This window comes from Neomonachus schauinslandi, chromosome 10 (assembly GCF_002201575.2).
Source record: "Neomonachus schauinslandi chromosome 10, ASM220157v2, whole genome shotgun sequence".
Taxonomy (NCBI): Eukaryota; Metazoa; Chordata; class Mammalia; order Carnivora; family Phocidae; genus Neomonachus; species Neomonachus schauinslandi.
In genome coordinates this window covers 8,462,027-8,483,630 of record NC_058412.1, presented here as the reverse complement: position 1 = coordinate 8,483,630, position 21,604 = coordinate 8,462,027, and the positions used below count along the sequence as shown (strand labels likewise).

The following is a 21,604-nucleotide window of genomic DNA, read 5'->3' as shown; positions in this document are numbered from 1 at the left end:
TTTTGGCTATGCTGTTAAAACAACTCCATTCAGTCAGCATCCACGGCAGCCGGGCACCAGGGGCCCCGAGATGGGGAGGATACCGACGCTGCTCTCGGGAACTTCACTACCTGCAGGACACACATGGCCAGGCAAGGGAGACAGACACCTGGGGCATCCCAGAGAGGGAGGGAGCCCTCCTGCAGGAGGGGACACCTGAGCTACGTCCTGAAAGGCACGGTTAGCCGCGGGGTGGGGAGAATGCTTGGAGATCATGATGTATGGCCAGGGGGTAGAGACAGGACAGGGAGGGCACTGAACCCTCCCACACAGCCCCAGTATGGAGGTCTTGAGCAGAAACAGCAGGGAATGAATGAGGTTCTACAGGTTGGTTGGGGCCAGATTCCAGCAGGGCTGGAGTGCTGCTACGGACCTGGGGGCTTTCTCCTTCCCACACCGCTCCTCATTCACCAGAGCAAGGCCCTCGTCCCCTGCTGCTTGGGTGAAGGTTGGGCAGGGCAGGTGTCACAGGTCAGGTCTGCCGTCACAGTCCCAGAGGCTTGGTCCTTGGCCACCCTAAATTCAGCACCTCACAGTCACAGGAAGAAAAGTGGGGGCCTGCCTGGGGCTCCTTCTGCAGGAGGAGGGACAAAGGCTTGACCTTGGATCCCACGCTGGTTAGGACTGGGGAGTCTCAGGTCCAATTCAGAAAAGACACTGGTCCTTCAACTAAGAGGGAGACTCCCACCAGGGAAGTCCTCTGCTGGCCACGTAACGGAAGCAGGGCGAGCCTGGGCTGCCTCTCTGGGCCTCACGTTCCTCTTCTACCAGAGTGTGGGGCTGGACAGTTGCTACGGGCGCTGCCAGTGGATAGTCTTGGATCCCCAAATCCACTTAGCTGTGTGCATGGAGGAGGAGAGAGGGAAGCCTGGCTCACTAAATGGCTCCCGCGAGCATGGAGGGGCAAGCACAGAGCCCAGAGTCAGACTCCATGGCCTCAGCTCTAGCAGAAGGTCTGCTTAACCCCTTCGTTCACCTCCTCATCCTCTTCCACGCTCCCTCCCTTACCATCTCACTTGCTTCCCCAACTGTAAGTAGTAGCTCAGCTGTCCTCCTCCAGGAAGCCCTCCAGAGGTGCCCTGAATTTCTATACAGCCCCTCATCTGACCCTCTCAGCTGCCCTAAGAGCATAATTCTTATCTCCAGATGAGGCAACGATTTGTCAGAAGGCTTGTCCAAGATCCCCCAACTAATAAGAGACATGGTTGAGTTTCGATTTCACATTTATCTGATTTGGGAGCCCACATTCTTCCCTTGACACCACGCTGCCCCCTATTTCTCCAGAACTCTACAGCCCTCCTGATGCGTAGCCCACAGGCGACTGGCCACCCACTGCTTCCTGGCGTACACCCATCACCCAAGTCGGTGGCCGAAGCTGCGGTCCCACCCAGCACCGGGGCCTGGATGGCCTCCAAGACTCAGGAGGCACCTGCTGGCTGGTCCTGACTCGCCCTCTATGCCACACCAACTCCAGGAGGCGCCATGGCCCCAGCACAGTGGCTCCCGCAACCCCTACAACAGCCTGGCCCGGAGGAAAACGTGACCCCCCTGGACAGGCAATGGCACCTAGCGCCGAGGGCCGCGGCATGGCCGACAGGTCGTTCTTCACCAGCTGTTGGTGCTTCGGGGAATCTCTGCCGTTGAGAACAGCTGGACCCACAGCTGCCGTTAGCGAGGGGTGCTCAGAGGCTGGTCCTGGCAGCAGAGAGAGAGAAGGGGGGGCGCAAAGTCAGTTCACAGGACGCTCCGTGAGCCCAGCTAGCAGGAAATTACTTTTCTTCCATTTTTATAAACGAGCTTTACGCCAAGAAGTGATTCTGCCTGCTGAGAACACACAAACACACGCACACACACTCCTGTTCTAATGAGCACGGCCTGGGTGAAAGCAGGACCAGGGAGACCTGAGGAGCCAGGGGGGCCCCTGAATCCCACGGGTGCACACAAGGCTCTTCTGCCTACCTCCCCCTCACCCTCCCAGCTCAGGCTTGTACCGAACATGCTCAGGAAACCTGTCAGGCTTGCAGTCACCCAGTTCCAGGATGCTCACGGGGCCTGGGGCTCCCCGGGCCTGAGGATAATGCTGGGGGAAGTTGGGGGTACTGCTCTTCTGAGCCTCACTGCACTGCTTAAATGCCCACATCAGCCAGAATGGTCTAGAAGGCACTCCAGAGTTGGGAGTAGCACAAAACGTTTCCTGTGGGTGAGGTGGCATGATGAAGGGGTTCAGAGCATGGTTTTGAAGCAAGCTGCCCTGTGTCTGAATCATGCTGATCAGACCACACAACCACCAAGGGAATCACTTTCCGTAGCCAACAGGAACGAAGGACATCTTTCCAAATGAAAAACATAGCACGCTGTGCCGGAAACTACTACAAATTCAAGATGAAACACAAAGGCACTTTGGGAAAGAAGACAAAGCACGCCTCTTATTTATCTTGAAGAATGTGTGGCTGCCTCATCGAGCCGCCATGCCGGGGACACACCGGGGACATGCGGGGGGACACGCCAGGCCCACAGATCCAGCACCTCTGGCGCTTCGCTGCCCACCGCTCACCTGCAGGCTGGGCTCCCATCGGGATGCTCGGCGTCGGTCCAGGAATGGGCTCACTGGAGAAGGCAGCCAGAGGCCCGGAGCTCTCCACGGGGGGGAAGAGGGAACTCGAGCAAGTACTGGCCAAGGTCTGCCGGCTTCTGAACTCTAAGGGGGCAAGATGCACGGGTGAAAACCAATTCCCCACCGGTTCTGAAATGCTTTCTAGAGTGGAGTTTGTCCCACAAGAGAGCTAGATACCTAGATAACTCAAATGGTGCCAACACCTTCCTAGCTTTGCTTCAGGGGGAGGGAGGGGTGCTCCGTGCCAAGGCCAGGGGAATCTGTCTGGGGGACAGCTCTGATTATCAGGAGTGGGAGGCATCGTGAGCATCTGAGATGACACAAATGAGTCACCCCATCGCTGCCCTTCAAGTCCAAGGAAAGAACAGACTATTACTCAGAAGGAGAGGAAAAGCCAACACCCGGCTCCCCCCACTCCATCCTGAAAGTCACCCTCTGCCGGAAAGATGGACCCCAGCAGTGTGGTGCATCTAGCTGATGAGGAACTTGGTCACAGCAAGCGATCACAGACTCTTATCTGGTCCCACAGTGGAAGAACCACTGCCTCCCAGGACCTAGAAAATGACTGACACACAGCAGGAGCTCAAGAAATACTTATCAAATGATGTTAAGAAGACGAGAGGGGTGGGGAGGAACGCCCAGAGCCAGCCCCTCATGAAGCCCTTCTTTCTCTTCACAGCAGCTGGCTGGGGGAGGCCAGGCGACCAGAAGTAAGCCAACGCAGACAAGTGAGGGACAAAAGGTTCTCGCAGAGACCCCTCCTGGGACATGTCCCTCCACAACTGGGTGAGGGGGGGTATCTCAGGGACCAGGGACCACCTATGGCTGGGCCTCTGAAAATCCATCCCCCCCACCACCGCCCTCTTCCCTCCATAGATGACTTAGCCATGGGTGATACGGGGAGACAGGAGGGAGGAGAGAAGCCCAGGAACTGGGCTGACCTTTGGCCTGCAATCATGACTGCAGAGCAGTCTCTCCTCAAAGTCCTGCTGCCTGGCACCTGGGCCCTATTGGAAGACCCCCACCCCTACCCCCTGGTTCACCCACCCAACCCTGCTCAAAGCCCAAGCGCTCACCTGAGCCTTTCCAACAAATGAGAGGTCCTTTGGTGAGAGTCCCTTGTGCACTGCGGACCAGGTAATACTTCAGGTGTTTCTGCTTCTTGGGCTGAGTGGTCAACTTAAGATTTATGTGATTAGAAAATTCTGTGAAGTAACAGAAGCCTTTCTTTCCACAGCCAACACAATTCCCAGAGAAACCTGGGGGAGGAAACAAACCATGAATGTCTCCAACTTACCTTCAATATCCTCTTCAAATAATACAGACCTCATGGAGGGGCGCCTGGGTGGCTCAGACGGTTAAGCGTCTGCCTTCGGCTCAGGTCATGATCCCAGGGTCCTGGGATCGAGCCACGCATCGGGCTCCCTGCTCAGCAGGGAGTCTGCTTCTCCCTCTCCCCCTGCCTCTCCCCCTGCTTGTACACTCTGTCCCTCTGTCGAAAATAAATAAAATCTTAAAAAAAAAAAAAATGGAAACTCTTATCCTCATTCTGTGCCACCAACCAGAAAATTCCACAAGGCAAATGTCCCTGGCACCTTATGCTGGGCCAGGGGTCAGTATGACCTCGACTCAAACAGAAGAAGGACCAAGAAGACTTAGTCATGGACAACTCCCGCCCCCACCCCGCCCCGCCCCGCCCCGCCCCGCCAAGCTTGGAAGACTGAACTTGCCCCAGGGGCAGATTTTAAAGCCTGTTACACAGAGCAAACTTTACAAGACAAGAACTGTCATGTTCAACTGTCTACACTGATCAAGTACCTGTAACAAGGTGGTACGTCCCTATCTCCAGTCACGGAATCTCGACCCTAGGATACACTGAGAGACCTCCTGGGAGCCCCAGATCACACCCCGATCCCATGAGTTGCTGAAAAGAAATGAGGAGAGCTCCATGGTGCAGCCAGAATGGCGGCAAGGGAATGCTGGGGGCCCGGCAGCCAAGGGAGCGGAGACCGTCTGCAAGAGCTTGGCCGTCACCGTGCTGGAGTCCCGCTGCTGAGGCCCGAATGGGCCTTCCTGGGGAGGGACTGAGGTTCCCACCAGCTGTGAGGCTCCAGAAAGGCTGCCCCATGACAAAACTACCTCCTATGAACAGTTAAAATCCAGCGAGTACGCATGAAAAGAGCTTTATGAACTATCAAGTCCAATCAAACCATCCTCAGAACCGCTGGCTCACAGAGGAGAAACGGGCTGATTTGCCTTTCCCCCCTACAGCTGCTGGTGTTCACACCCACCATCTCAAGAAAGCCTTCCTTAAGACCTCGCTTCGCCCACTGGTGCGTCTGGTTTCTATGGTACAAAGTCCTTTGGTAGGGGAGCCCCTGAAGCTGAGACTAATCTATTTTGTCATATTCAGGGACTGCAAGTTTACAAAGGTCACTCTGACTTTGCCCAGGAGGGCCATATGGCCATGTGCACAAACTCTGCTTTTTTAAACAGGGTATTCCCGAGGCCTCTGGCTAACGTTCAAAATAACATGTTAGTGAAGGTTCACCACATCTCCACGGGGAAACGAGACATCTATGTTACAGAAACTTACTGGATTTTCTGATGTCTTTTACTCTAAGCAAATTTAATATTCCTTCAAAGGCCTTAGAAAGAAGGACAAGTCTCTTGGTCGAGCCACGGGATGGGTACAGGTTGGTTGAAACCTTCCAGAATCCATTCTCTGTGCACCAGAGCAAAGAGACAAGGCACCAAGAAATGTCAAACACCGTGCTCTCCATTTACTTGTTTTTAAGGGGACAGGAAGGGAATGAACGTGCACAGAGAACCAGGGACATTCTGGTCTCTGCTGTCCTCTAGACAGGTCACTCAGCTTTACTGGCATAACAACTAGTCAGTCGGGACAGCAAAACCTTCTTTGGGGAAGCCTGAGAACCAGAGAGGTTATGTAAGAGTCCAAAGTGGATGCAGACAGTGTGTCGCTCCATTCTAGCACGAGAACGGAGTGTAGACCCACAGACATGACATCCAAGGCCACCCCGAATCCTACCCAACCCCCATCTCCAGCTTCCACTCCTGTTCCCCACTCTGCTCTGCCAAATCGCCAACTGGACCCCCCTGCCCACTCCCACCACCCTCCTGCCTCCAGGCTCATGCTCCTTCCTACAGAAGCCCCACCTGTGTGTGTCCCACTGTCACCCAATGCCCAACTCAAATGTCCACTTCTTCAGAGCTTTCCTTGACCCAAAGGGCTGAAGCTTGCTGTTCTCAACCTCCTAATGCTCTTTATACTGCTCAGAAGACCACGGTAACTGCTTCTTTTGTATTTATCGAAATTCACGTCTTTTTCCCCCATAACTATCCCTGAGCCCCAAAGCACCGGCATCATGGTGTGAGTGCACGTAGGTGCGGGCTGTGTGTGTACATGTACGTTTATGTGCACAGACTAGCGTCCAGCACATGGTAGACAGTCAGTAAATATCGGGAGGGAAGGCAGGAGAAACAACGTAACGATCCATGTGAACACTTTAGGATTTCTGCATATTCTTTGAAATAATAACCTACTGTTTTTTATTTATGCCTTTGTCTCCAATCTGGATGCCTTAAGATATGCACAGCTCAACTGCCATCAAAGAATGAGGCCCCGAGAAATCTTCCAACACCAAGTGTTGAAAAGATGGGTGGACAAGAATGACTGCAAGGCTGTGGGATGCCAGGAGCGCCGTGCCAAGGCCAGCACGGGCATCCAGAAGCAGCTACACGGATGTCAGGCCCTGGTTCCATGAGTAACGTGGGCTGTGGAACCTCGGCTCCCTTTCAGACGCAGGGCTGGGAAACACAGACCATCAGGAACCCCTCCTTGTGGTTCAGAAGGGGGAACCGGGTCCAGCAAATATTTAGGGAGGCAGCAAGCAAAGTGTTCTCCTGCTTTGGCAACAATTTCTGGCCAGGAGAATAGACTGCTCTTCGGAGAGGTGATCTGGGACCACGGAAGGGGCTGATCAAGAAAACCGCAGGACGGCTTCCCAACCAGTCCCAGGAGACCGGGGAAATGGCTGAAATCACCCCAGCTGAACACATGAGGTAATTCTAATTTTTCACAACATTGTCTGCAAGGCAATAAAAGTTTTCACAAGGATGCATAAAATGAGCCATTCTCTCTGGAAATCTGCCTCAGGACTGGGGAGTTGATAATCTCTTGAGAAGACAGAGAGCATGGGATGCAGCCCGAATCCTCAGACTCCCAGGCACAAACATCCAGAGTCGAGAGACACGGTTCCTTCGATGTCCTACAGCACAAGAGACAGTCCATAAAATCGAGTCTCTCGTGACCACACACGGTGGCACCATCGCTGCCCCCACAGGTCCCCGTCTAGCCGGGCTTGTCTGCCCAGATGGCAGCTGCTGTGCGTGCACACGGAGCCAGGCTCTCCCTTCTGTGGCAAGACCTCCTGGCAAGGCAGGGCTCAACGGGGCCTGGCAGGCGAGGTCGGACCTCAAGAGGGGCTCCGAGCTCTATTTAAGGATGGAGCCTTCATAGGTGGGCACATGCCACACCCGAGCGGCGGGCAAAGCCTTAAGGGCCGAGTCGGGGTTCAGATGAGACAGGAACAGAATGGGGACGATGGGCACGGAAAGATGGGCTAATGCTGATGGTACATTAGCAGGCTTGGAACATAACCAACAAGACCCCGGGATTCTCTAGAATCCTACAATAAAGCTCAGAACTACTTCCCCAGCCTCTAGTTCTCCCTTGGGAAGGGTGGGGGGAAGAAATCAGTTGCTCATGTGAGCTCCAAGAGATCGTTCTAAAATGCAAGTTAAAAACATAGCAATCATCTTATTTGAACGTTCCCAAACATAGAAACTGTTAAGGGAAAACTAGGAAGGAGGGGCTTATACAAGAAGAGAAAATTATCGACAGGTCAACCAAATGCTTTGGGAGAGTCTTGTTTGGATTTTGATTCAAACAAACCAACTGTAAAAACAAACAAACAAAAACTGTAAGACAAAATTTGAACACACTGGATATCTGATGTTATGGAATGATTGTTACATGTTTTAGATATGATGATGGTACAGGATTTCTAACAAAAAGCCCTTACTTTTTAGAGATACACACTGAAATGCTTACAGATGAAATGACAGGTCCGGGATTTGCTTCCAAATAATTCAGAACGTAGAGAAGGGAGAGTTAGGGAGTGAAATGCAACTGTGTTAGTAACTGCTGAAGAGACAAAACAAATACATTATACTATCATAGTCTTCTCTCTACTTCGACAGTTTAAAAATGACTTCCTGGGGCACCTGGGTGGCTCAGTTGGTCAAGCATCCAACTCTTGGTTTCGGCTCAAGTCATAATCTCAGGGTTGTGGGATCGAGCCCCGTGTAGGGCTCCCTGCTCAGCATGGAGTCTGCTTGTCCCTTTCCCTCTGCTCCTCCTCCCTCTCCCCTCTCAAATAAATAAATAAAATCTTAAAAAAAAAAAAGACTTCCCGGGCACCGTAGCCTTTCGCAAGCGGGGCCCAAGCAGCCCCCATACCCAGTCTCCACCCTGTTTCTCCAGCACACCATCCTCCTTCATGCACATGGCCCCCCCTCCTGCCCGAGAGCACCCCGTCCTCTGGAGTATGAGACCAGGGCCAGAGCACCTGGATTCAAATTCAGGACCTGCCATTTACTAGCTGGGTGACCCTGAGCAAGTCGCTTAACCTCTCTGTGCCTTTATTTCTTCATATACAAATGCCAGATAATAAGGTACCCACCGCGCCGGCTTACGTGATCCTACTGAGCAGTTTCTGACACACGGTCAGTGCTCAGTAAGGTGGCTGCTATTAATGTTTAGCTGCTATCATTCTCTGACTGGCAAAACTCCACTGGTTTTTCAGGGCCGAGCTTAAACACCACACCCTCGGAGACACCCTTCCCGTCACCGGGGCTCAGTGCGCCCTTCCGTAGCCCCCCAGCTACAGCATGCGGCACGGAGATGTAGTTTAAGCTTTATTTCTGCAGCTCTCTGAGCTGAGTCCCTGTCTGCCTGAAGCTTTCGTACCAGGTGACAAACCCCCAGGGAAGGAGCCAGTTGGACTTGACTTTGGGGCCCCGGGGCTGAACTGAAAGCCCACCTGCCATCCGGGGTCTACATTCCATGAACGCTCAATGCTTTGCCTGCTGAATAAACACAGGACTCATTTACACTAAAAGGAAAAAAATGAACATTCTAGTTCAGTGTTTTCTTCCGTCTTAGCTGTCAGCCAATTTCAATGAATTACCGTCAACAACTGGAAACATACACCTAGATTTTCATCTTCTCAGACAAAAATCCCTCGGTTGATTCAAAGTCACTAAAACACGATACCCTTCATTATAGATTGGGGGGGATTATAAATTAGGAGCTAAAGCCATTCCTTCCCCCAAGATGCTTCACAGCTTCCATTTTATAGATCACTAAAAAGCACTGAGCCCAGGCCCCGGGGAGGGCTGCAGGGCCACCCTGCCCTGTGCAGCCATCAGGGTTAATTGCAGGAAACCTAAACAGTGTTAAGTGTACAAGCTGAGAGCATAAAGTTATTTTAAAAGAAGAAAGCATCGGTTATTACCAACCAGCCCTCCTTACCTACCTCCGATGGCTTTTTGGCGAGCAATTAACAAAGACCCCACTTCCTCTGCACTGGCCCCCTGAGGAGCTAGAGCTGTTTGGGGGCTGGCGGCCAATGCACTGAAAGATTCTTGTCTCCACCTTTCAAGACCCAGAACCTCCTTGATTTACTGCCCTCACAATTCCTTTACAGTCACAAAGTGGTGGAATTCAGCTGGAGCCCCGGCTGCCACCAGATCAAACGCTGACCAAGTCACCAGCACTGTCCTACCAGCAGGCTGCATCCTGAGTGGGCTCGATGAGCAAATTAAACCTAAGATGGAAGGACTCCATGAGCTTCTCGGGCGGAGTGAATTTTCCGGGATTATTCTTGTTTTCAAGAACTAGTGACGATAAGCCCACACCGGCCTGAACCTCTTCTCTCTCGGGTCACTGTCCCAGAGCTGTGTGTGTCCCTGCAACCCATATTCACCTGCCTTGCTTCCCAGCATTAACCCACCGCCGCGTCTCCTCGAGGCAGGAACCATTTCTTTGTTTTCTGTGGCTCCATTCTTGTCCTCCCCTCCGTCTCTCCTCCCCTCGGGTCCTTTACGTGATGCCTCAGACATAAACTGTGCTTAATAAATACCACTGACGTGCATGTACCTACTCAGCTTTGGGGGCTGGATCAAGCGCGAAATTTAAATGTTCCACAGTGAAGACTGTTCCTGATGCTACATCTGGACCAGATCATTACGGCCCTTCCACCTGCCTGGTCCTCCTCCAAAGGAGACACCAGGCCTGGTGAAGGGGCCAGACTGCCGAACAGCCAAGAGCACGTGTGGGAATCACTCCCTACTTTATGGAGAAGGTATGACTGTTCTGCAAGCAGGAACACATACTCGGGCCCTGTTCTCCCTCCACCTCATGTCTGATGGCTTCTGAAACCACCCAGGACAGGTCTGTATCCTATTCTTGACACAGGTAGGCACTTAGAAAAGGTGTGACGAACAAACATCCAAAAAAGTTAATTCTAAAGGACAGGTTCTCTATAGGAAGTTCGTCACATTTTAAAATAAATCTCATTTACATTCCAATTCCACACAGAATTGGAATAGCCAACTGAAAAACACAAACAGGGCCAGCCAGGACCTGCTGATGAAGAGGCCCCCAAAGGCGGCCTGCTCCTCCATCCCCAAAGGCCTCCCTTGTCCCTGCCCCAAATGCAGATGGAACCACAAAGAAGGGACTTACCAAGAAGAGCGTTGTGCCCATTATCATCGGGCAAGAACCTTTTGTCAACGGCACACACCAGGAGATGGTCCGGCAGGCTGGGGGACTTGGCCCCCACGAGGAGAAAGCCTGCAGGGACGTCGATGGGCTCACTGGAAATGGAGACAAGACGCAGGTCCTTCCCCGCCTGGCAGAACCCTAGGAGGAATGGACAGGGCTCACATGCGCGCCAAGGGGCTTCCCCAGAACCAGGCTCTGCATGGGCAAAGGGAGGACATTCCAGATCTTGTCAGGAACAAACCTCACCTCTGCGTGCGGCTGACTTTAAAATTAGTTCCAAGAGATAAAATTATAACCATATCTACTCAGGACACTTGCTGCATGTTAATTTCTCTGAAGATATTGTGTCACCATATAATATTCATGTACAAGTGAAACTCAGCAGGAAAAACGGTAGACAAGTGGTGGTCAATTAAAATGTATACAAGATAAATCCGTAAGAAATTGTGAGTAACGTGGTATATTTTACACCCTGCATTTCTCACATGTATGAGGAATAGGCAAATGTCACAAAGGAAGAGCCAGAGCCTGGTAATGCTGGCTGTCTCTGGGGATGGGACTGGGACCAGGACACAAGGAGAGTGATCATCAAGGAGGCTTGCACTCTATACCCTTTTGAACATTTTGTATTTTAGAGTTTTTAAATATATTTCCCATTCGGATAATAAGTGCCCTAAAATATCTGGAAATAAAAGGAAAGAAACAGCTGAGATTTATTTGGAGGGGTCCTCTCCCAGGTCTTCCTGGATGAGGGCACCTTCAGCCCCATCTCCTGGGTCGGTTCCATCCTTAGTTACCGACTGAGACAATGAGAGTTAACATGACCCTGACGGTCCCAAGGCTTTCCTGCCAACACTCTACAGTGTGAACAGACCCCGCCAGCATGCACCTGCTTCACCATCTACAGCACCTGTGTCCAGAGTCTCCCACCTGCCCCCGGGGGAGGGCCACGAAGGGACCCTGAGGGGCAGGGAGGTTGGCAGGCCCGGAGCCAGTATCCACTGTGCACCAGGCACTGGACCAGGTTAAGCTCTGCAAAAGCTCTCATTGCATCACCTCTGGGGAAGTGATTCAGCCCCCAGTTTGCAGAGATGGAAATCGAGGCTCAGAGAGGTTCCATGATTTGCTCAGGCTGCTAAGAGGTGGGCCGGGATGTAGCCAGGTCCACCCCTCAGCTTGGGGTGGTTCCCCTTCATTGTCTTAGGGAAGCTAAGCAAAGTCCTGAGGCTGAGGTCAAACACCCTACAGGCCTTCTACCTACATGGCCTGGGCCCTTCCTTCTGAAGAGCTGGAGGAAAACAGGCCATGGACAGAGTGTTTACTACACTGACTTGGAGAATTCTTTGAAAATCACTATCATGACCACTGGACAGTTCACGGTTTCCTTCTTTAATTAGGTGACCTTTTAACATGTGGACACTAGAAGTCCTACCTCATGAAGAGCCATTGTGCCGGTTTCTCTCTCCCTGGAACAGTAGCCCCGGTGAGGGCTGACTGCCTCCCCCGCCGCCATCCTGCACAAGGTCAAGTCCAGGCCCACACACAGGGCACCTGGGACCTCTACACCCCATCTGACCACTGCACCAAGCCCTGCCTAGCCACACCTCAGACCCCTACCTAAATAAGCTGCTAGCAACTCCCCAGATGGCCTATATTCTCACCCTCCTGAGCCTCTGCACATGCTGTTTCTCTGTCTGGAATGTCCCAATTTCCCCCAACCCTCTCCCAGACTCCTGCTAATCCTCCAAAACCCAGATAACAGGCCACCTCCTCCAGGAAGCCTTCCCTAAACTCTCCACCCACGTAAGGAACCTTTCCTGTGCTCCCAGGCACCCCTGCTTGCCCAGCCCACCCTGTCGGCACTTTCCACGTCATGTGCAAAGTGTCTGCTTACCTACATAGCTCCATTAAACTGGGAGCTCTTGTACCTTTTATCTCCATATTTCCAGAGTGGGGACCCCAATCATTAGTGAATTAACTAACTAGTGACATCACTCAGCTGGTATGGGGACAGGGCAGATGAACGTACACCATTCAGAGAGTCTGTCCTGCTAGTAAGTGACAGAGCCAGGGGTTTACTCCAAGTTTCTCTGAGTGCAGAGCACGAGCTCTTATCATCAGACCAAGGTGCCCCCCCACCTGGCATTTCTGTGCCTTGGTTCCTCAACACTGCAACAGGAGTAACATACTGATTCTACAGGGTTCCTGAGAGAACACATATCTGCCTTCTTCAATAGTAAATTACGATCGCGGACAAAGATTATTCTTACTAATCAGTCTGAGTGAAACGTCAGCACAAGCAGACCCGAACTGGGAAATATATTCTAGTTTCCAAACAACCAATGTAGAAAAATGAACCGTTGGACCCAAATCCACTTGTAAAGTTGAGCTATCCAAAGAGCGCCGAGGGTTGGTGAGCCTGACAGTCCCCGGGGTGGTATAGCCAGGGGCCAGGGGCACAGGGGACCCACCGGTGCACAGCTGCAGACTCTGGGCTTCGGGGGAGCCCAGGTGCCAGCCTTACCGTCCATGGTACAGCAGCCTTCAGGTGGAGGGTGCATCTGGTAGGGATTTGGGGGACAGTTGGGCTCCAGTCCCCCTTCTCCCTCTTCCTCCTCATCCTCATTGTCCACTCGGCTACCACCTAGAAGTGGCAAAGGGGAGGGAGGAGACAGGCAGAAGCAAGGGGTCAGCAAGTCTCAGCCATTTAATAATTAACCCATCCCTACAGACACGCTGGGAGTCAGGCATCATGCCTCTCTCTGCTCAGAGGGGACAGCTGAGGTCAGAGGACTTTCCCAAGGTCACGGACTCAGGCTCCAAGCCTGGCCTCATGACTTCAAATTCAGGTTCCTTCTCTTTCCATCCAGCAGAGCTGCCTGAGTCTGCTCACGCACGAGGCTTCAATACAGACATAACTGGTTGATAAGAATGGCACATGAAGCACTCCAAAAATCTTTCTGCGGGAGGTGCCAAAGATTAAGATATAGACCATTTTACAGAGAGGGACCCGATAACTGGCCCACAGCTCTTCGGTGACCTGCTAAGAAGCACAGCCAGGAGGTTCCCAGGTGCATGTGAGGCCCATGTCCTGCGGCTGATGTTCTGCCATTGACTATCCGGCTTCACTTAGAATACAAAATACAGTGTGAACTGCCTCTCCGTCATATAAACTCTATGTGTCTATTTATCCCCAAGGGAAGAGTGGATGCATAGACAGGACTAGAAATACAAACACACCCAAATCTGGCACATACACACAAAGTGCCATTCCAGAACAAGGCCAAGCATGTTATGACTTTAGGAAACTTTTTTTTTTTTTTTTTTAAGTGCAGTCGCATTTTAGGAGTCCTGGCAAACATGGAACTGGCCCGAAGAGCCAGGGATTGGCCGTGGAAATCCCACTGCTCCCTACTCCATCGCGGCGGTAAAAGAGCTTCTTGTCGTTCCCCGCAACTCTCGGCTCCCAGAGAGTGGGGTCCCTGCCCTCGCTCATCTCTGTGACCCAGGCACCCCACAAAATGCTCGTGCAGAGGCAGTGCCCGGGAGACCCATGCCCAGCTGATATGGGCATACACCCTCGGGCCCTGTTTACCCAGCACTGCTCGAGAAGGGGGTTCATCTAAATGAATTTCCCAAGCTATGGAAGTATCATCCTAACTCCTTTTAATAGACATTTTTGGCCAAAATCCTTCACAACTTGTCCAGGTTTAAATGTCATTTAGTAACTAGCATGCAACCTTCTTCATGGAATAGGGTCATTACAAGCATCCTTAAATGGGCTGGGCTGGAAGACAGTTTTTCTTCTTTTTTGTTTCTCTGCCTCCTGTTTTAGTGCTCGTTTCTGTGTTCCCATTTCTCCTACCTCCTCTTCCTCGGCTCTCGCACCCTCCGTCCATCCAGTGGGTTAAGTGGTTCTAGGTTAGTGATGGAATCGTGTGCAGTGGAAAGAGAGGGGCTGGGAATCAGGGAACTCAAGCTTCAGTTCTCAAGCCTGCCATTGTCTGTGTGGCCACAGGAAAGTTACTTAACCTCTCTGTGCATCAGATCCCACATCTTTAAAATGAGGTGGTTATATAGGGCCACTTTGAGCTGCTATAGTCTATGTGGGGGAATACAGCCCTCAGCGTTGCAGTCTTCCTGATGTGATTTAATCAGTACAGTGGCCACCATTTTAAAGGTGCCCATGAGACAAGAGGCAGAAAAAACTGAACATTCTAAGCCAGCTCATGCCCATGACCTTGGGTAGGTCAGAGCGGGAAGTGAAGAACCCTGGTATCTCGTCTTTCTGAGCCTAGAGTACACCAAGGTGGCAGGAAGACCATAAAAAGATTACCCAGGAAGCACACAAGGAGGTGGTGGGGCTAAACTCCAGAGCTTCCTTCAGATGCTTCCTTCCTGCCATTAAATGCAGGCGTAGAGTGGCTTTAGCCTAAGTGACAGAGTCCCGCCCAGACCCCAGGCGCCAGCTACGCAGCACAGGGCCCCATGGGGGCTGGGACTGTCCTGCGGCCACCTACGGAGTGGGCGGCACAGAGTGCTCGGCTGCACCACCCACTCTCCTGCCGGAGCCGAGACTCCAGAGGCTGGGAGGGAAGGGCAAAGACCCCAACAGTCTGAGTAAGAAGAAGCAAGAACTCAGAGACCCTGGAGCTCTGAGGGCACACAGGAATGCCTGTCTGCAGTTATTCTGCTAAAGCCAAATGGAAGAGGAATTCAGACTCTCTGAAAGAATGAAAGAGGAGGTCCTTCAGCCTCAGAAAGTCAAAGAAAGAGCTCAGAATCCAGTGGATGAGAAAGCAGACCTCAAAGATCAAAGGTCTACACCAGACATCCCAGGGCCTTTGATGGGATCAGTCAGGCAGTGGCGAGGGTGAGGAGACTTATTACAGCCAGGAGCAGACCAGACCAGACTGCTGGCCAAGGTCGGGGGGACGGCGGGGGGGGGGGGGTGGGGGGGGCATTACCACGGCGTCAGACAAGACCAACCGGATTTGAAGCTGAGAACCTTAACATGAAAACACAGACGCCCAGAGATGCTGTCCCACTTCTTCACTCTGCAGAGCTAAATTTTCTTTCCTTTCCACAAGAAGAAACCACATGACATTTTGAGGAGGGTGAGGCTGCAAGAATTAACCGCATCTTGTTTAATTAATTAATACTTATCTCAAAATGCTGGAGTGGAGTTTGTTTTGTTTGGTCTTTCTCTAAAAACTAAAAAAAAAAAGTAAATAGCCCTTAAAAGCCTTTTCCCCTGGAAGGAGGTGTGGTAAGACCTCTAATCCAGGGAACAAAGTCATAAGGCCCCTGCTCGGGAACACGGAAGATGTTAACAGACCCAGGGGTGTTTAGGATACCAGCAGCCTGGCCATAAAAACCATCTTTAACGTAATTGTCTGAGGAAGGACAGCAGTAAGAGACCCTGGTAGACAGACAGACAAAACAAGGTGTGGCCAGGACAAGCCATCGGCGCCAAGTTTTATAACACAGAATCCAGGGGGAGAGCTGTGTGTTCAGTTCATGGTGACATCCAGCAAACTAAAAAAGAGAGTGTTCCCCTTCCCACCAGACCCCTCCTTTGTCCTTCCTGCCCCTCGGGATTTCTCTATTCTGTTTGCGGACGAACAGGAAAAGCTGGAGGGTCTGCTCTGGTTTTCATACAGGGGGGCTGCACCAATAGCTGGTGGGGCGCCTGCAGCACTCAACACGGGAGGCATGAGAAGGGGATGCCTCAAAGCTGTCCCCGGAAAGTGCCACATGCCCAATGCCCTACTGGCAGGGGAAGGCATCCTAACAAGTCAGGATGTTCGAGATGCAGCCTCCCAGGTAGTCCGCAGAGATCTTAGGCAGAAGGAAAAGCTGGCAGGGAACCTCCCAGGGCTTTCTCCACTCCCCCTCTCTCCCCACAGGTGAGCACCACACCACCTCCAACCCCGCCTACTTAACCACCTGCTGCCCCCTTTCTATCACAGAGCTGCCAAAGCTAAGGGTGCAACTCCCTGACTCGGGCACTCCTTCGACACTGCAACCTGCAAGCAAACCCATCTCCCAGCGTCCCAAATCATGGGGTTTAATCACTTTAGTAGGTGCAGGTGGAAAGAACTTTGTAGATTTTAAAGTGCCATTCACATGGACTAAGTCATCATTGTCACCATCATTAATTTATCATTAGCAACAAAGACTTTCAGTACTGAAAGTAGCTAAGGCTGACTGTTTAATGCATACATTTTACATAAGTCTGTCAGCTAGCCAAAAACACAGGCTGTATGCCCCACTCATTTCTCATCTCCTCCCTGTGTTGCAGTGACGCTTCCCCTGCTGGAAAATGTGCTTTCGATATGAAGAGAGAATTCTTGGTTTTCCTAATTCATGCTTTTGAGCATGGTCCAGTTTCTCCCAGACCCTCATCCAGCTCTTTTAGGTCTTTACTGTGGCTGTTTGTAAAGTTAACATTGTAACGATGTTTCAAAGATGGACACAAGGAACTGTGTGTCCCTGCTAGAATAAGGAACTATCAGATTCCACACAAGCAGCTCTGTGCCTCATTTTCCCTTATGTGCAACCCTCCCAGCCAGCCATCCCCACACCCTGCCAACACACACACACACACACACACACACACACTGACCCACACACATGCTGACTACCCCAATACAGGATCTGCCATACTGCATGCATGCCTTAATTGATTTATTTTTGTTTCAAACAACGGACTTTTTGCCTTCAATATCGAAGTGAAGTCTGCAGGGAACTTCCAGTGGAAGGCATAAACTGACCAAAAGTTCCATGGACTGCTGTGGGGTTACTTCTGACATAAAAAACACATGGCTATTAAAGAGACACACTAAAGATTGAAAACACAACCATTTTACTCTCTGGATAGCTAAGTAAATCCTAAAGTTGTCCTCATGCCTGAATATAATTGATTCATTCATTCCTGGCACACGTTCAATTCATAAGGGTTTGTTCTTGGTTTTTTTCAAAGTTTCTAGAGGGCTCTTATATCTGCGACCACAAAGAGAAACCACCTAGAGACTATTTTGCAAAGATACGGCCATGAATCCTGGGACAGAGAGAAAAAAATATCACCAAGGGCCAAAGCATGTTAAAATTTCTGACTTACCCAAATGAGAAAGTCAAACCTTCTAATGAGAGCATCAGTAACAACCAGTTCACGACAATCCAATGCAGCCCTCTTCCTTCCCCCTGTTATCCAATGAATAACTGCATTCCTTGTAACTTTATGGCCGAAACTTAGTCTTAGCCAAGGAAAAAGGTAGGTGCACCTTTCTTTTTCTAATAATTCTTTTCTCCTAGACTCTTCCACACAGAGGGGAGAGGAGCGAGTTCCCTGTTCTGTTACAACAGGAGTTGCACCAGACGCAGGACCTACCCCAGCGTATCTCCTACCTTCCAGGGCGGAGAGCTGCGGCTCTGTTTCCAGATAGAGCTGGGAGAAGACTGGCCGGGGCACCAGGCTGCTGGACCGCAGGGATGCCTCGATGGAGTTGTGCAGGACCTCTTCGAAGCGCGTCGTCTTCAGCTGTCCAGCATAAGAGTTTCCCATCTTCAGAAAGGACGACAGAGGATGCTATTTAAAATGACATCTCAGCGTCAGTTGAAAAGACTGACGCTGTGCCCGAAGCCCAAAGGCAGATGTGAACCAGTCACAAGGAGGGAAGGGCCAGGGAAGGGCTGTGGATCGCCCCGCTCGGCTGAGAGGACAGGGCGGCTCTCAGCACCAGCTAGTGCTGGGCAATGACAGGAAGTTACCGAAGTAACAGCTTTCTCTAATTCAGCACTCAGATAGCCGAGGCTGACACCTCTTCGCATACTGCGCTGGAAACCGGCTCTTTCGTCATCCCTGGTTCCACAGACCGCGCCCCCCCCACCCCGCCCCGCCTTTTCCCTGAGATGGGATCCCGCCCCCAAGAGAGCTCAGACAAATGATGGTTTATTTTCCTTGACTTTACAGAAGAATAGCCCCGCGCCACTTTATGTCTGGGACGGCGGCTCACAATTCCACCATCTCCAGATTGTAGGATTACAAGACCTCCCCGCACCTTCTCAGAAGGTAGGCTAGCAGATTTCCCATCACTGTCTTTTCTGCTAAAAGGCCAAAAGCTAACATTCTTCCTTTAAAGTGTTTTTGTAGCTTATTACCATTTCCTTTATACAAGTAATGTAGAATTACACCTGGAAAACGTGGAAATCTAGAAATTACAGAAGAGGGTGGACAAACAAAAGGAAAAATCACTGATAGTCCCATCCCCCAAGATAACCACTGCGATTTTTTTTTTTTTGGTAGCAGTTTCAGATACAGTTCACATACCATACCATTCACCCACTTAAAGTGCACAACTCAATGGTTTTTAGTATATTCAGTGCCATGCAACATCACACGTTCAATTTTAGAACATTTTCATCACCCCAAAAAGAAACCTCATACCCTTAAGCTGTCACTCCTTAATCCCCCAACCCCCCCACCCCCGCCCCTGGCAACCACTAATTTACTTTCTGTAAAATTCTGTAGATTTCTGTAGATTTGCCGCCTCTCGAAATTTCCTATTAATGGAGTCCTATGATCTACGGTCTTTCGGTGACTGGCTTCTTCCAGATAAGCACAATGTTTTCAAGGTCCTTTTGTGTTGTCATGAGCATCAACACCTCATTCGCACCATGCTAGGATGATGTATTCTTTCCAGACTTAATTTTCTTCACAACTTGGGGACAGGAGGGAGGTGGGAGATTATATTCACATAGTTATAATCATTCTATAAATGAAATTTTTGATTCTGCACTTTTCACTGGACACGAACATTTCACTCAAATCCTCTTACAAATGCTTTTAAAATAACTGTCATGACCGCATCATATTCCGTTGAGTGAAGGTGCAGATCCTTGCTCAGACATTTCTTTCTGATGATACGTGGTAAACCTCTATGTTTAGCACTTTCCAAGGAGTAGCACTTAAATTTATATTCCTAATGTTTTCCATTTATTTTCTATTTCATTAAAGTCAGCTTTCTGTTTCCTCTTGGCTTAATCTGTTGTACTTTTTCCAAACTTCTTAAAATCATCTTTATTTTCCACCTCCTTTAATAATGAAGCTATTTCAGGCTACATACTTTCCTCTGGATGTCTCTTTCGCTATGGCACATAGGTTTGGTATAAAGTGTTCTCCTTTTCATTTCTTTTGAGACAGAAATCCCCCTTTTGATTCCCTCCTTAATAGGGTTAATTATCCAGGAATGCATTTTTAATTTCAAAATAGTCAAGATCGAAGGGCAGGAAGTTAGCCTTTTTTTTTTTTTTTTTAAAGTAGGCTCCACACCCAACATGGAGCCCAAAGCAGGGCTCAAACTCATGACCCTGAGATCAAGACCTGAGCTGAAATCAAGAGTGAGACACTTAACCAACTGAGCCCATCCAGATGCCCTTAGTCTTACTTATTTCTAGTTTTTATTGGGTTATAATCATGACTGTGGCCTTTAGAAACTCAACTTTTAAAATGTGAGGGTTTCTTTTTGATGGATACCAGATGGATTTTCACAAAGAGCCTACCGATGTTAGAAAAGAGACGTATAAACTCTCTTCAAGGGAGGAAAGGAGATAGATCCTTCAGTACTTCCATATCCTTATATATTTCTCATCTACCATACTGCTAATTTTCAAAGGAGCATTTGACTAAAGAATCCCAGCAGATGCCAGTGCCAACGTGACCACAGAGCAGTAAGTAGCTGGTGCTACATTACAGTGATGCCCGCGGTCACACCAGCTGTGAGCCCAGCTTCACAAGCCAGCCACCACCTCACAGGGCACTCTGACTTAAGACGCAAGACGCACTTAGGAAAGCCTCCCTTGTTTGGGCACAGAGCCATTTCAAGATGGGCGTGCCCTGAGAGAGCTCTGGTTTCCCTCTTGACCGTAAAATGGGCCAACTAGTCACGTTGTTTCTCTGCCTCTATTGTAAGGAAGTCTCAGCCTTTCCTCTTCCAAATACAAGTAAATGAAAACCATTAAACACTTGCTGCTGGGAGCAATAATCCCTGACCACAGGGCCCCTTGGCCAGCCCCTGCTTCCAGCCTGGGGAAATGAGCCTCCAGAATTAGCCTCGCACAGAGAAGGTGCTGGAGAAAGAGGTCAGCTGCCAGATAGCCCAAGCCCCCCCAAACAGCCCGGGTCAGAAGGGGCTCCAGGGTCCTCGTGTCTGCCTTTTTCCTTGACCTGATGCAAGGAAGCCTTGACCCCTCAATACACAAATGAGGGGTTACTAGCCACATTTGGAGACCCTTGCATTACTTTTGGTTCAGGGTAGTCTATAAAGTTGCTGCAAATTAGAAACATCACAAATGTCTATTTCTACAGATGTCTGTCTAAAGAGCTTAAGGCACACAGAAAGGAGCTTTAAGTCCATCCCGTTTTACATGGTGTCTCTACAGAATCATGCTCAATGATCAAAAGAAATGATGGAGGCATCCATACCCTACCTTCCCAAGGTCCTGTCCCGCTTACCTGACGGCTGATTGGCACCCTGAGCCCAGAGGGTTCCACCAGTTAGAGTAGACAGTGCCTAATGTGGACAGAACAATGAAGAGGAAGAAAGAACTCGAACATTCACTGTCCAGCTACTGTGTGCAAGGCTCTGTGCATGCTCCCTTGCCTAACTCATTTGGCGGTCAGGTGAGCGATATTATGAAGCCCATTCTAAAGACGACAAATTCAAATCTTGGAGATGATAAGTAACCTGAAGGAACTCCTGTTCAAAGAAAAGAAATAGAACTGGGGTGGGGTGCAGGGGAGAGGAGCAGGGAGGGAAGGGGGGGAAGGGTAACGGAAGGAGGGAAGGAGCCTGGGGCAGGAAGAGGAGAAACGCAAAAGGAACCAAGGCACAGAAGAGTCTTCACACTCAAAAAATGGAAAATTGTGCAACCCTAAGCAAACATAGAAGCTTTAATATCTATAAGCAAATACAGAGAAAAGGTACCCCACACACTACCTAATGATGCATCTGAAATCGTAACAAGGAAACATGGGTAAATAAGGAGGGAGAAGGAGCACTGAGAATCCTATGCAA

At 50.4% G+C, this 21,604-nt stretch overlaps 1 protein-coding gene across 1 annotated transcript in view; it reads right to left on the bottom strand.

Moving 5' to 3' along the window:
• The window catches only part of GREB1 (growth regulating estrogen receptor binding 1), a 67,774-nt gene extending 49,681 nt beyond the window's left edge, over positions 1 to 18,093 (bottom strand). Inside the window, exons 1-6 of the mRNA XM_021697573.1 lie at positions 17,937 to 18,093; positions 13,051 to 13,170; positions 10,488 to 10,664; positions 3,730 to 3,912; positions 2,594 to 2,737; positions 1,606 to 1,734 (exon numbers count right to left, since the gene is read on the bottom strand). Of these exons, the coding sequence (XP_021553248.1) occupies positions 1,606 to 1,734; positions 2,594 to 2,737; positions 3,730 to 3,912; positions 10,488 to 10,664; positions 13,051 to 13,170; positions 17,937 to 18,093 (910 nt within the window). The remainder of the gene's footprint in view (positions 1 to 1,605; positions 1,735 to 2,593; positions 2,738 to 3,729; positions 3,913 to 10,487; positions 10,665 to 13,050; positions 13,171 to 17,936) is intronic.
• Between the last annotated feature and the right edge of the window lie 3,511 nt (positions 18,094 to 21,604).